This window comes from Myiozetetes cayanensis, unplaced genomic scaffold (assembly GCF_022539395.1).
Source record: "Myiozetetes cayanensis isolate MyiCay16 unplaced genomic scaffold, myiCay2020 scf33, whole genome shotgun sequence".
NCBI lineage: Eukaryota > Metazoa > Chordata > Aves > Passeriformes > Tyrannidae > Myiozetetes > Myiozetetes cayanensis.
Window position 1 is genome coordinate 1,157,977 of NW_026087555.1, and position 15,310 is coordinate 1,173,286.

The 15,310-nt window shown below is 35.8% G+C and overlaps 1 protein-coding gene across 6 annotated transcripts in view; it reads left to right on the forward strand.

The window, feature by feature from the left end:
• LRBA (LPS responsive beige-like anchor protein) overlaps positions 1–15,310 on the forward strand; it is a 402,779-nt gene that overhangs the window by 296,172 nt on the left and 91,297 nt on the right. For all 6 annotated transcript variants that reach the window (XM_050327298.1, XM_050327300.1, XM_050327299.1 and 3 more), the window contains 3 exons: positions 17–157; positions 1,333–1,452; positions 12,550–12,702. In XM_050327298.1, the coding sequence (XP_050183255.1) occupies positions 17–157; positions 1,333–1,452; positions 12,550–12,702 (414 nt within the window). The remainder of the gene's footprint in view (positions 1–16; positions 158–1,332; positions 1,453–12,549; positions 12,703–15,310) is intronic.

A 15,310-nucleotide genomic window follows, 5' to 3' on the forward strand; every position in this document is an offset into this window, starting at 1 on the left:
TTTACAAATCTTGCAGCCTATTGGAGCTTTGAACCCAAAGAGAGCAGCGTTCTTTGCCGAGAGATACGAATCGTGGGAAGATGATCAGGTTCCAAAATTTCACTATGGCACACATTACTCAACAGCAAGTTTTGCACTCACGTGGCTATTAAGGATTGTAAGTACATATTTAAAAAATGCTTTTCCTTTGAGTGATAATGAAAGCAACAAATATCTAGGAATGAGTAAACTAAAACTCAATGGCATAGGAGAGTGCTGAAATTTTCTAGTAATCAGTAGCATAGAAGAAATGTATTCTAAATTTCAAACAGAAAGTTTTAATTTTTGTGGTAGACCCTTTTCAAATCAGTAAAGCTTTTTCTTCTTAAAAATTGCTTTTTAATGTACATTCTTCTGCTTCTTTAAACATGGTTAACTTTCCTTCTTTGAATATTTTCTAACTGGACCAAGTACCGAACATTTGTGGTTTTTAATTAATGTATTTAATTTTCACCTCCTAATGAATGTGAGTTGGTTTCTGATGATCATAAAATCTTGTGCTGTAAATAATTAATTTTTAAAAATCTGCTGCAATTTGTATGGGAGTAACTTTTGAGATGCTACATATTGATAATGTATTGGTTAAACAATGCATTTTTCTATAAAATTGAAAGGTGATTTGTCTCCTAGGAAGTAATTTCTTTGGGAAAGCATTAGCAGCACATCATTAATTAAAGCTTGTTAGAATGTACAAGCATACATAAATCCTTGAAGTAATTTATATAGCTTAGCTAATTTCGAGCAATTATCCACTAATATGTGCTTAAGTGTTCTTTAACTAAGAGGAGGCTTTTAAATCTTCCAAAGATTTTCCTAAATCATAAATTATATATTAAACAATAACAATCCTCAAGCTTTCAGTGTTGAATGCTACCCTTTACATTAAGAGATCACTTTGAACAAAGTAAAACATTATTTTTGTTACATGCTAGTTTAAAAAATGTGTAATATATCCGACCTTTCTCATGTTGTTGAGAGCAGTTTGTGTCATAACTGACTGTAGCTTCTACTACAGTCTGTGAGTATTTTCTTTAGGTTTTATTTGCTTTATCTGAGTATAAATGCATGGAGTAGGAATAAAAATCATTTATTGGACAAGTAAGCATCAGTTTGTATTTCTCATTCATGGATAATAGAATTAACTCTTTGCTATTAATCTGTGTCTGGCAGAAAAATAGCATCATTAACAGCCATACCCCACAAGAATAATAAATCCTTTTTTTTTTTTGGTTACCCTGAAATTTCTAAAGAAATACTTTGTTGTTTTTAATTAATCTTTTTATATATATTTAGGAACCCTTCACAACACTTTTCCTAAATCTGCAAGGTGGGAAGTTTGATCATGCAGACAGAACCTTTTCATCTATTTCAAGGGCGTGGCGCAACAGTCAGCGTGACACTTCTGATATCAAGGTAAAAAATTTCCTGAATGGTGTTAACATATTTTAGACTGCTCCTGCCTTTATTGTAGCTGTGAATGTAGGACCACAGGTTATGAAAAGGAGAAAGAAGAAGTCTGGGAGCTATCCTACCACTTGGGAAAAGATTCAAGTGAGGTGACAAGTGGTTTTACTTTTGCTAGAATATTTCAACAGCAAACATTTTTAGCCCTGAGATTGAAATAAGGCAAAATTTGTTCAACAGGTACGCTTCACTGACTTTTTGTTCCTCAGCACAAGTTTTAAGCCTTTGTAAAGTCAGTAGAACTGGTAGAGATTTTTAACCACTGAGTTTCGTTAAATACCCTGTTCATGCTTCTGCATGATAAGGTAAGAATGTTTCAGTTCGTATTATTTTATGTACTTCTGGCACCAGGCATCCAACCTTATTTTTGGACAATTTCTGCAGTGGCCTATTTTCTTGTTTGACTGTGACAAACAGGAGCAGGAGACTGTGCAGAAGGGGCAAAAACTAGTTTTATGAGCTAAATTATTCTGGTAATTCGTTGTTGTATAGACAGAGACCTAGAATTAAGTGGATCAAGAAGCTAAGGCAGGAGAACATAGAAATTCCAAGGGCAGAGGTTTGGATAGCTAGCCACTGAAGGAAGGAATAAGGTAAACAAATGAGTCTGGGATCTGAGGAATATTTTGACCTGGGAAGAGGAACAAAAGAGACAAGGATGCTGGCAGCTGTGGGAAAGCTTTGTGGACCTCAAATCCAAGAAGAAGGATTAATGTCAGAGTTGGGTTTTTTTTAATGGAAGGAAGGATGGAAAAGTGTAGGGTGAAGAAAGTCAGAGGCTGGCTCAAGGATGTCATGCAATAGCCAGAGACTTAAGTAACACAAGATCATTCTGTAAGTGTATGCATAATGAGGAGACAATTTAGGAATGGGTTGATCTGCAAATTAATGGAATGGAAAAATTGCCAACTGATAGTGTTGAAAAAGTGATGTCTTCCTGGCATCCGTGAGTCCCACCAATAGAATCAAAGGCGATCAGTGGCTAGTGGAATTAATACCACTTACAAAAAGATACAATGTCTATACAAAACTGGGAAAGAACAGTTCAGAAGATACAAACACATTAGATTTTTTCAAATTAACTGGGTTTATGGCCTTCTTTCCTTATAACCTACAAGACTGGCAAATGGAATTTCACAGTGCATTTTTGGGGTTTTCTTGATAAATGGAGGAGGAGAAAAGGTATCAGTGGTGGACAAATCAAGTATTTAGTTTTTAAAAAGGAAGAAAAAGGGAGCCAAGAAATTATGAGGTGAGCTTAACTACAATTCACAGAAAAATACTTACACAAATAATCAGACTGTGTTTAAGTGCCAGGAAGATAGCAGGGAGACAAGCAAATGAAACACATGTTTATCAAGGAGAGATTATGTCAAAGCAATCACAGTTTCTGATGAGAAAAGGTAACAGACCTTATAAACAGAGAAGAAGCAGATGATGATCTTAGTTTTTTACATTGTCTTATGAGTGAGCTGGGATTACTCTGTCTAAAAGAATCCACTGTGTTTGGAGAATAGTTACCAGCAGTTCATTATTAAAATTGAAAGATGTACTGACTGAAATTCTTCTTGATGATAATAGGTTAGGCCTCAATTCCCATTGATATTAGATTGGAAGGTACTGGAAGTATAGTGGAGTTGGAAGCACTTCTTACAGAAGGGCAAAATAATTTGAGAAAAATGTTAGGTGAAGTTTATTAGGGAAAAGTGAGAATTGTAATTTTCATGCTAGTTCTCATACAGTTATAACACAAGGAACAATCTGCTGTGCAAAGGAAAAAAAAATTGTAGTACATCACCAGTGCACGTGAATTAACAATATTGTGGTATAACAAAAGGTGAGTAACATTTCATGAAAGATACATCAACAGGACATAATGTAACTTTCAAAATGTATGACATAAATTTTCAGCGTTGCCCAGCTTTGATAAGGTCTTAGCTGGAATATTACATCCATACTTGTGGGCTAATTGGAGAGAATCCACACTGGAACACTGGTAACAATGCAAGGTCTTGAAAATAAAATGCAATGAAAGATTGAGTAGCTACGCTTGTTTTTCTTCTAAAGCAGAGAAGATTGAGGAGGAACTTCAGTCCTTCTATTACACAGGGACTGCTGTAAGAAAAAAAGCAAAAATCTCTGCTGCCCATGCTGGATAGAACAGGAATTAATGGACTTAAACATCAGGGAGATTTTGATTAGATGTCAAAGTAACCTTTCTAACAGAAAAATGAAACCAATGAATTCTTCCCTGGCAATTAGTGTAGGGAGGGTTTTTCAGAAATGGTTTGGTATATTTTGGAAATGATACAGGTGCAGGCTGGTACTGCCTTTAGAGTCATCCCTACTGTTATGGATGATCTCTTGAAGTTGCTTGCAGCTTTCTGAGACTGTGAATTGCTGTGAATTCTGTTATACTGCTGTGAAGCATCTGAATGAGTATTAAGATTGGCTAGAGTAGTCTGTTTGTGAGACTGGATGAGACTGGATGAGTCTGGGAGACTCCCTTCCCTCCCAGGAAGGGAGATGAGGAAAGATTTCCGTAGGATATGTTTAAAGAATCTGAAAGGAAAATGTTTGAAAATGCATAGAGCCATCTTCTTTGGAAATACCTCTATTCTCACTATTCTGCTACAGCTGTGAAAAACAAATCTTCTGACACTTGGTGCTCTGTCTTGCAAGTGTTTGTGAAATACATGGCTGAAGTGTCCCATGTGTCTCTAGAAATTTTCTACGTGCAGAATTGCAATATTTTAGCTTGCTAGTGCTTGAATTTGTTTAGTTGTCACATGCGTCAAAGAGCGTGAACAAAGCGGAGCACATAATTTTGCTCCTTTGGTTAATGGCAAGTAGGGGACACAAAGGAAAAAGAAGGATTTATTCCTCTTCCAGCTGGAAAAAAATGGTGACATTTAGAACCATTGAGCTGATGAAAAGAAATGATTTCTCCTTGCTTCTCACGTGAAGAGAATGAATGCAGTTATTGATGCTTGCTGTCCTAAGATTATTGTTAATCTTACTTGGATGCTTTGTATATGACAAGGAGGACTAACAAGAGTTAGCTTTGGAAGCAACTCCTGTTGGCTGGTACAACTGACACGGAGAAAGCTAAAGCATATGTGTGGTCATACCCAATCTGTGTCAATATCCTGTGAAAGCCTTGGATCGATGATCAAAGCAGGAAACTAATGCTGCACTGTAGTATAACCTTTGGTTGAACTTTCCAAATTTTGATTTCAAGAGGTGATATGTTGCATAAAATTTAATTTCCTAGTTTCTCCCATCTATTTATTTGAGCAATGAAAATTAAAATTCCTTTGGAGGTTTGCTAGTGTCTCACTGCCACTCTGACTTTGTTATTTACCAATTAGCTCAGGACTGTTACCTTTAAATGATTAACCATGTGTTTTGAAGTTAAAACTTCTACACTGAAAAATATTGAATGTTTTTCAATTCTGTGAGAGTACCGCCTAGTACTTTTAATATACTATACAGGCATTATCATTAACTCAGTTGCTTCTTAATTTAGAGTGCAAACAGTCCTGGTTAGTTTGTTTAATACCATAGAAAAGCAAACATGGGTAGCCTGGCAGTATATTTGCATGTACTTGTTCAGAAGGAGTTGTTCCTTCTGGTTTGGTAGCTAAACTCTTGCAATAAATTTATTTGTCATTATATTTGCAACAGCATAATTGTTACCCATGTTGCGTTTAACATGTGTTTTCTCTTTTTCAAGTGTCATACTTTGATGATTGGTTTTTTGGGGTTGTTTTTTATTTTTTTCTTTGTACCATGTATATAGATTTCAAGATCATCTGAAATTCCCTTGCTGTCCTCCAAACAGCTGTGTTGCCTTCCTAGTGTCATCTGTAATTTTACTTCTGCACCTTCTATGCCAGGCCATTAATGAGATTATTGACTGGTATTAAGAGCAGGGTGGACTCCATTACCATGTCCTCCCATTTTGACAGTGAACTATTGATAACTGCTCTTGGAATATGGATTTACAGCTTGGGTACTCCCACATTATTGTAACCTAATCTCATCTCCATTTCTCTGCTTTGGTTATAGGAGTGTCATGGGAGACAGAGACAGTCTCAGAGGGCTTTCTCAAAAGTGAAGCAACACCTTAGCACTTTTCCTTTCACTATCCACTCCTGAAATTTTCTTTTGAAAAGAAAATTAGATTGGCTTAATGTGATTGATTTTTTGACTGTTTTTAACCAAGTTACAGTCACTAGTATAGAGTTATGTACTATTCTTCATGGTACTTTTCCTCTACCGCTTTATGTTTGACTTAGGGTTCATTTTGGTTAATTTAATTAGTTTTGTTCAAAAGGAGATGCTAGAAGACCATAATCTTACAGAAGACATTAGTAAGCTCCAATTACACTGTTCCAGATTGTTCCATCATAAAATGGGTACTAATTTATGAAAATCAGTTGTGTGATATGACACACGTCAGTGACAGCTATTGTAAGGCTGTTGTGATGGTACTGAATATCTGAATTCATATCTCATACAAGAGATATGGCAAGTTATGATCCTCATCAGCTTAATTTTAGGTACAGAAATGCTGTTTTGGCACGTTAACTGTGTTATAAAACTCATTAACATCACACCATTTTAGACAACTTTTCTTTAAGTCAAGCTTCTTGTTTAAAGTCTCTTTGAATTTTAATGGTATTATAGCAATGTCTGCTATAATGTTTAGATTGTCTTGGGCTCCTAGGAGTGTACTGGTGTTATAAAGTGGGCATCTGGTCTATATAAACACTAGTGGGATTGGGGGATATTGGTTTTGGCCAAGGTTCTTCAGGAGTGTCCTTGGAGGGGACAGCTTGGGAAGCAGGAGGATGCTAAAAAGATATTGTGATTTCGTTACAACTAGGATCCTGAGATTAAGAACTAAATTATAACCGAAATGATAATCACAGGCTTAAACCACTGTCTCAAATCACATACTGTAGTAAACAGAGAGCTCTAGAAGTAGCCTCTTACTTGGAAGTTTTCATCCATTTTCTAATTCTTTACCTCTGAATCATCTCTAGGCAGATCTGGTAATATGTGGGAATTACAGTAGTTAAAAATAGAGACATCTGGGTGTCTGGGTCAAGAAGTTCCATCTAATATCTGTGGTCTATTTCTTTTACGCCTAGTCATAATTGTATTGAAAATTAAACAAATACTTTTAATATCTGTTCCAAACTACTTGTGTAGCTGTTTAAATAATAAATTCTGAGGAATTTAAGGACAAGTTTGCTGAAGTCCCAAGGAGAATGACCAGACGTGTAGAAAATAAGACCACTGATATAAAGTTGACAGTTTTAGGTTGCTTACTTCAGAGAAAAGAGGAACAAGGACAGAAACACAAAGTGCTTTGACACTGGCAGTTTTAATGCTTTTACTGGGCTGGGGATTTTGGCTGGCAGGCACATTTTCTGGAATCATGGAACACCCAGGCTGAAGGGATCCTGAAAGTTCATCTGATCCAACTTTTTTTGTGGGAAAGGGAGCCTAGATGAGATTATCTCTCACCTTGACCAAGCCCATCCTGTAAACCTCCAGTGATGGAGACTCTGGGCTTGTTGTTCAGTGGACAATAATTCTCAATGAAAAGAATTTCTGTCTTGTATCAAGATGAATTCTGCTGTATCCTTTCTGTTCAGTGTGCCAGCATGCCAGAATTGGTGCTGTCCATCCTCACTGCAGGGGGAGAACAGCGGTCAGTACGAAAGTGGTGTTGGGAACGGTCCCTGAGGAAAAACCTGCTCCTCCACAAAGGGGCAGCTGCTGCCTGTCAGTCCTGTTCAGCCTGAATAGGAGAAGCAATGGGCTCCAGCTGCAGCAAAAGCAGTCTAGATGTTAGAAATACCTGTTGGTGGGAACAGATGAACACAAGGGATTCCAAGGTTCCCCATCATTGAAAGTTTTTAAAAAAAGGAGGCAGAGAAACATCTGCCTTGAATTCATCTGTCAAGAATACGTGTTTATAATTGTCTGTGAATGGAAAGGTGGACAAAGTGACCTTTCAGGATTTCGTCTAGACCTTTTTATGATTCAGTCATAAATTCTTTTCACCCTCAGTTAATTTAAAAAAAATGGAAGAAAAGAATGTAGTTTTATATACAACTTATTTCCTCTTTCTCTGGAAAATGAACCTCAACTACACATTACCTACTGTATGTATGTGGTAAGTAAATACCATTGCATACTTTTGCATATATTCTCAGTAAAAGGTAAAATTTTGTGTATGTGTATATATATATAATATATATAAAACCCAGCATTTTTTAATGCAATGAAGTATAGACTTAATAAAATCTTACTGATCAATTATGAATCAACTGTTAATTGTGATAATCATATATTTCATTATTCTACTAAATAAATATCTGGACTTTTTTCTTCTTTGTTAATTGTAAATTACAATGGATTTTAATATTTTCCTTAAACTTGGCAATATTTGAAATATAATTGCCTAGAACTTAACCAGAGTGGTTAAACATTGACAAAATTAATTTCTTCAATGATGAAATTTAGAATTTTAATGGAAGCCTGCTGAAGTATTTTTCTTACAAGTTGGCAGAATTGCAGGCAATGTCTTGAGACAATCTCTTAGGTGACAATTTTCTATTGAGAAATAACACACAAAGAGCAGATGGAAGGAAACTCATGGGTACTTAGAAATTATACTTTCCCACAGTTGTGAAAATTATTTCATTGACATGGGATGAAAAAATGAAATTTGAGTTAATTTAATGAATTCATATATATTTTTGAATGCCATTTAAGTCCCCTAACAGAGGAAATAAAGTGTGGCAATATGAATAAAAACTCAGACTTCTAATATGCATTCTTATTATTCTGTTTGACAGGTTATACATAGGCTTAATATTGCTTAATGTGATTGTCAAATAATTTACTTTGAAAATTTGGTATCTTATAAATGTTTTAATATGATTAGGGATGTGTCATTGTTTCTAGACACCTATGCAGATCATGTAACTCTGCTTCAAAATGCATAATTTATTTTCTAAACGAAAGAATAACGTTTCATTGCATTAAAGAAACAAAGTATCTTGTGTAGATTTTTTTATACCTGGTGCCATAAGTGGAAATAAATTGCCAGTGTTTAACTGACATTCTGTTGATATTATGTGTTTGTAGAGAAATCTTTTTAGTGATGTTTCCTTAGGAATCATTGTTTCCATGTGTTACAGGGCAGGTTTTGTTAGAGAAAAATCGTACTGTAATTATTCACAGAATTTTATAAATATTTTAATGCGAATCCTGATATGGCAAATTTTATTTAACTTTTTTTAAAAAAGATATAGTGCTTATAAATATTTTGTGTTAGATTGATGTTGATGTTTATTGTGAGCTCCTTGATCAGTTGTAATGAAAAACACGGCAGAAGGACTGAAGTGTTGCTTTTCATAAGCATGTCTGTCTCTACCTTGTAGAACTGGAGAATTCTAACAGAGAAATTTTAGAAAGTAATTTTCAAACACAGTTGTGCTAAAGCAAGAGCTTCAACAAATCACAAAGATTTTTTGTTTTTCTGCAACATCATATTAATAAAAGAAATGTGGGACAATTTTACCATTTCTGTTCATATGCTGAGTGTGCTAAATTTCTGAAGGGACTCAATAGGGTTAGAAGAAGTATGAAGGCAACCAGAATTTTTAGTTGGAAGGGAAGACCTCCAGTGGGAGCAAATCTAAATGACTAGAATCCTTTAGCTTGCAAAAAGAGATCACTGAGGAAGAATGTGACAATATTGGTCTGTAGTATCCAGAAGGACGTATAAAAGAGCTAATAAGGGAATAACATTACCCACATTATGGGTACTAGAACCATCCCCTGAAACTGTTAGGGAGCAGTTCTAGAATAGTCAGAGGAAAACCTGTGTAGACAAAACTACAGTGTGGAACCCATGATTAATGAGTTAAAAATCAGAAGCACAGATTAGTTCAAAACGATTTAACTGTAAGAAGCTGACAGAATATCCATGGAAAGACTTTATCTGCCCTGCGTTAGTCCAGTCCTTGTCACTGTTCTGGGTGAGATATTAAATGATCCTTCACTCTGGCCCCTCGTGTCTGGTCCTGCATCTTCATGTGATGTTTGTGTGAAAACACTTGTACCTCCTTCCTCCACCCATTAAAAACAAGCAAAAAGTGTATTCAATAATTTTTTTATCATTTTGGTGTGTCCAAAAAGTTCCATCGTTAGTGGAGTTACACACGAGTCAGCATCTGCTGTTCTAGTGTCAATCTGTGCATGTGATGTGAAGATGTTAAGAAAAAAGACCCCACAAACAGAGTTGAGAAGGACTGTTAAAGATTGCAGTTAACAAATACATGAAGAATATTTGTAAGCTTGATAAAAATTAATATTTTGTTAACAAAATTTGCTGGTTTTAGGAAAAACTATTTTCCTGTAACTAGTGGTTTCATTTTTACTGGTAAAAAGCCATTGAAAATGGGCACTAAATACTACTCATTTCCAATGGCCCTGTGTATAAGTTTGCACTCTATTTTTCCCAGGGATAAATGCTAGCACATGGTCAAGAGAAGAAAATCACATAATAAAGAAGTTCCTTTTGTATAAACGTGTCATTATGGTGACAGTGAAAAACTTTCTGAAAACTCATTTCTGGAGTAATGAAAAGTTTTATGAAAAGTTTCTAATAGTCAAACTAGTAGAAGTTACTGATAATTTTGAAGTTTCCAGACAGCATATTGTTTCTGTGTAATCTAATGAAAACAATGTGTTCTAGAAAGCCAAACGTTTTCTGATCTTGAAAGAAACTAATGAATAGCTGTACAGATATATAGATTTAAAGAAGAAATAAAAGCATCGGTAACATATGTAATGAGCTTATGTTTTAAGTATTCAGAATCATGGTCTGGTTTCATATTTGTGGCACACGCTGCTATCAAATTAAGAGTCTTGTGCTTTTCTGCTTTTTCTTTGTTGGTTTCTGTCTGTGATAATAAAAACTGTAGCAACTTCAGTGTTTGCTTTCTTTTTTACAAATGTTTATCCTCGCTACATTCTTGTTCTTTCACTTGTACAATCAAATAGTTTAAAATCTCCTTTTTTATCAAGTACTTGTCAAGCATTTGGTACAGCAGCACGTTTTTACCCTGCCTAGTTAATTAAGGTGACTGTAAACAAAAAGATGTACAATTCAAAGCCAAGGAGTGTTTCACACAAGGATGGAGGTGATAATAGCTTAATTCCTGCTTGATCTTTCCTGTCTTTGCCCTGGCTACTTCGGATTGACCTTGTCCGCAATCTGATGACCTCCCTATTGCACTCAGCCATTTGGAAAGCTGCTCATGCCATAGCTGGCCCTGAGGGGCTATCTGGGAGACCACTGATCCATTGACCCATGTCAAGACTGGGTTTCGGGTCTGATCTGCTAAGCTTCTGGTGTAGCTACATCCTACACCCACTGTAGACAAAGCCAGTGGGGTAGTCTGATGTTTTCTCCTACTTCTTAAGTGTCATGCAGTTTGCACTTGCTGTATGGAAGACCAATTTTACACCATTCATTTGCTATGAAATACACTTCCTGAAGCAATTATGTGTACTGATCCTTTCTTTACAAAGAAAGTAAATTCTCTAATTTAGTGGCTCAATTTTTCTAAATCCATCAAATTGCCAGCTTTATTTGGTGGATTGAAGTCTCAACATCAAGTTCCACAAAAAAAACCCCTACCTTTAAAATACATTTAGGGCAGATATATATATATATGTTATGTCTTAATCGGCTCTTTCTATGAAATGTTATGCCAAGACTTTGTAGACCTTTCTATAAAAGTGTGTAAATAAGGTTCTAATCACATTACCTTAAATATGTTTATGTGTTACTGAGTGTGTATTTTATAAAATGCTTAGGAAGTTGCGTGTCTGTTTGCAAAACAAGGAAACAATCCACTTATCCAGGAGAAAAATCCTTATGGGTTTGAGCTTAATTTTGCTTCTTAGCATGTTATGTTCCTGTATCGTTTTCTGCTTAATAAAATTTTTGTTGAGCCATTACTATTACTTTGTTTCTCTGAGAAGGCTTGGAAATTACAATTCCTGTGCTGTGTGTGCTTCCATTTTTTCCTCAACCATGCTTGGTGTAGCTGTGCCTGCAGAGGTGGCAGAGCAGGCCAGCCAGGGAGGTGTCAATGCTGTGTTCTAGTCGTGTTCAGCACAGGCCTATAGAGCACACATTTTAGAGCACTGATGATCCTGACAAGGCATTTAGTGCAGACCTTGTAACTGTGTGAAATTCCTTCCTTCTCTCCTCGTGTGTGTGAAATTACGCCTGGGCACGTAATTGAGTTAATGACCTTTCCATGAATAAAAAATATAGACCTGATTCAGCTTTGGGGTTTTTTTTTTCAATGGAACATGTGGCATAACTCAAGGGATTTTAGAATTTACCAAAAAAATTATTTCTGGGGCATTGAAGAATCTTAGATAATAGCCTAAACATTAAGTTCTTAGACCCTTTATGTTAGAGAGAATAAGAATATAACTAGGTTTTACACCTTCGTAATTAATATCTATGGTGCTAGCTTCACCCAAACTGTAGACTGCCATTTGTGCATTAGCACTTTGAAATGTGGATTGTATTAAAATGGGAAAGAAGCAGTTTTCTGTGACTTCTTAACATCACTGGTTGCCTGTAGCTTTCCACTAAATATTACTTGTTCATAAGTAATTTGTGATGTTCATAAGTTTCTCTGTGTATAGTATGCAGTCAAAACCAGTGTTCTGACATTTTTGTCCTATAGCCTGTTGTGTCTTAGTTCTTTGTCATGTTACAAGCATGCTAAGGGTTTATCATGTCTGAAGGTTTAAATTTTAGAAAGTGCAAAAGTGGGGATTTCTCCCTTTTAAGGCAGGAGGGGGATGTCTCTGGGACAGTTTTGTATATTCTTTTTCCCTAGTGCCATTCTAGTAATTATTTTTTAACGTGGCACAGTGCATCCTCTTGACAGAATTTATAACATGGCATTGTTTTTCATTTATCTACAGGAATTGATTCCTGAATTTTATTACCTCCCAGAGATATTTGTCAACAGCAACAATTACAACCTGGGAGTGATGGATGATGGAACAGTTGTGTCTGATGTTGAACTTCCACCATGGGCCAAAACCCCAGAAGAATTTGTTCGCATAAACAGACTGGTAAGATCGTTCTCTATTGTCAAGTAACTTTTGTTTTGCAAGATTCTTGTAAAATAATTTGGGTCTTTGCTTGCAATATATATATATTTATAATTCATATAGGACTATGTCTGAAATTATCTGAAGAAATAGATTTACAAGTTTAAGAAGATAAAAGGCACATTTTTGTTGCTCATTCTTTAGAAATGCTCAAAAATGTTTGAGTGTGGAGATCATACCCTGTTTGTATGTCAGCTCTTGTGGTTTTAAAGAGCTAACAAAATCTTTACTTTACAGAAGACTTGAAAAAATTTGTTTAGTCATAAAAATATTTTTCACCCTAATTACTTAAATGTAATTTTAGGGGTTTTAATTGTAATGTCCATTTAACTCCAAAGATCAGTGAACGCCCCAGGAAAGAAGGTGGTTTTTTTAATCTGTCATCTCTTCCATTTCTTCCATTAAATTGATATTTTTCAAAGCCTTTTTTTTTGAAGAAAATAAAACCAAATTCTCCTTTACCTGCTTTATTCCCCAAACCTGTATAACTTTTCGCTGATGTGGAAAACTCCAGTTGTTATCACTACCTGCCTTCAATTTGCCCCCTGGGCAGTGTAATGAATTACAGCATAAGTGTTGTGCTGTCATTGTTGGGTTTTGAGCATGTTCTCAAAAGCTGTGTTAGCTTATTCTCAAAACAAAAGAATTCTGCATGAATGGCATTCTAAAATAAATAAGAGCAGCTTTTCATAAAAAATCTTGAAAAATCAGGCTGCTGTTTTCATGTGGTAGTCAGCTACTTGGAAATACTGAATTATAGCATGGAAGCTTTCAAAAGCCTTCCAGATACCAGGCTTATCAGGATAACATTCTGATAGTCCTGTGTTCGAAAATCGGAATTGAAAATGTTCTTATGTTGGTGGAACATCAGAACTCGTATTCATAACTTTACAGAACCTACACATCAGGAGAAATCAGGGATTTAGAAGTTATCAGAATGCTTTAAACACTGCACTTTTAGTGGTGACATGACACCATGGTTTTCTGAAGTGCTATGTGGCCTGGATTTCTGCAGGCAGTTGTAGGTGCACCATAATAATCACAAAGTATATAGTGTGAATTTAGTTTCTATATGAATTCCTTCATATAGAAAGAAGCATGTGCAAATTTTATTTAAACGAGGTATGAAAAAAAATACACTAAAATTTAGCAGGACTACTTGCCAAGCCATATTAAAACACAGCTTTTGATCTTCCAGTTGTGGTGATAGGTAATAAGTAAGGGGAGTAGCCTGACACCTTTTTGAGTTTGGCCTGTGCTGGGGATTCAGGATAACCCGAGAAATGACAAGGTGTGTTCTTAAGCAGACTTGTCAAAGGCAGATGGTGGCCTTGATCTCTCACGACTGTGGTATTTTAGCTTCTACATAAAATATAGTTTTTATTCTATTAATTACAGATCTGGCTTTCCCCACTGTGAAGTTATTCTCCATTTCCCACTTCCTCCTTTTCTAAGGTTTTAGCTCTCAATTTTCTTTTCTTCATCTCTAGCCTTGGGCCAAGTTTTTCTCACCCTCACTTCTCTGTATGCTGGGACCTACCATTCCCTCATTCTTCCTTCATTTCCCAAGTCTCTGCCTCCTTTCTTGAAGCTTTCTTTGATATCCCTCACTTTTGCTGTATTCTCAGGGTGAACTTTTACAGGAGCATGCAGTTTTCAAGTATGAATTGGACAGATTTTTTTATTAAAGAATTAAGCTAATTACAAAAGTAAAAAGTAATGTATCAGGTGATGGCATATTAAAGCATGCCATACATCATCCCTTTTGGTAACACTGTAGGTCCCTGATAGTGTTTCTATAATTCAGATATCAAGTTTTGGTCAGTCTGGTAGCATGAAATTTAAACCTCTGTGCCAATGAATTACATTAACTGCTTCTTTGTGACGTAGTTAAACTTACTGTGGTGGTAGTGGTGCTGTTAGTGATGAAATGGGTGATGCCCTATGTAATCTGCCATTTTTGCAGTGGAATAAAACTGAGAAAATTACATGCAAATATTAAGTTGCTTTTTCTTGTTAATACTTAGTGGATTGGTTACCATCAGCATCAAACCAGCATTATCTAATTTTTAAGTAGAATAGGTGTGTTTAGGAAGAATTCTCAAAGCTCAGTTCCTCACTAATACTATCAAGAAAAGCTTGCTATGATGTGGCATGGGCTGATTCATTCAGTTAATATTTCCTTGCTGCTTCCTGGTTCAGACAGAATAGCAATTATAGTATTTTAAGTGCTCGTTTTGCAAGCTATCACACACAGATATTTTTTTCCCTTTGCATTTCAGTTTACCTCTTTAAGGGCCCAGATCTTACCCAATGATTGGAGCTCATGAAATGCATACTACTTTGATCTGTGACCTTTTTGTGGTGCTAATCGGGTTCCTGATATCATTATACCTTGCTCATTAATCATATTTCCTGCAGCCCGTCAGCCAGCCAGACAACCCAAGCTCCCTGTTCGCAGCTTTGTGTTGGCAGGTTTCTGCTTTTCCAGATTATTACAGTGTGATACTTTGGCTTCTCATAACCAGACCCACATCAAGCTGTGTGCTACAATTAAAGTCAGATGGTC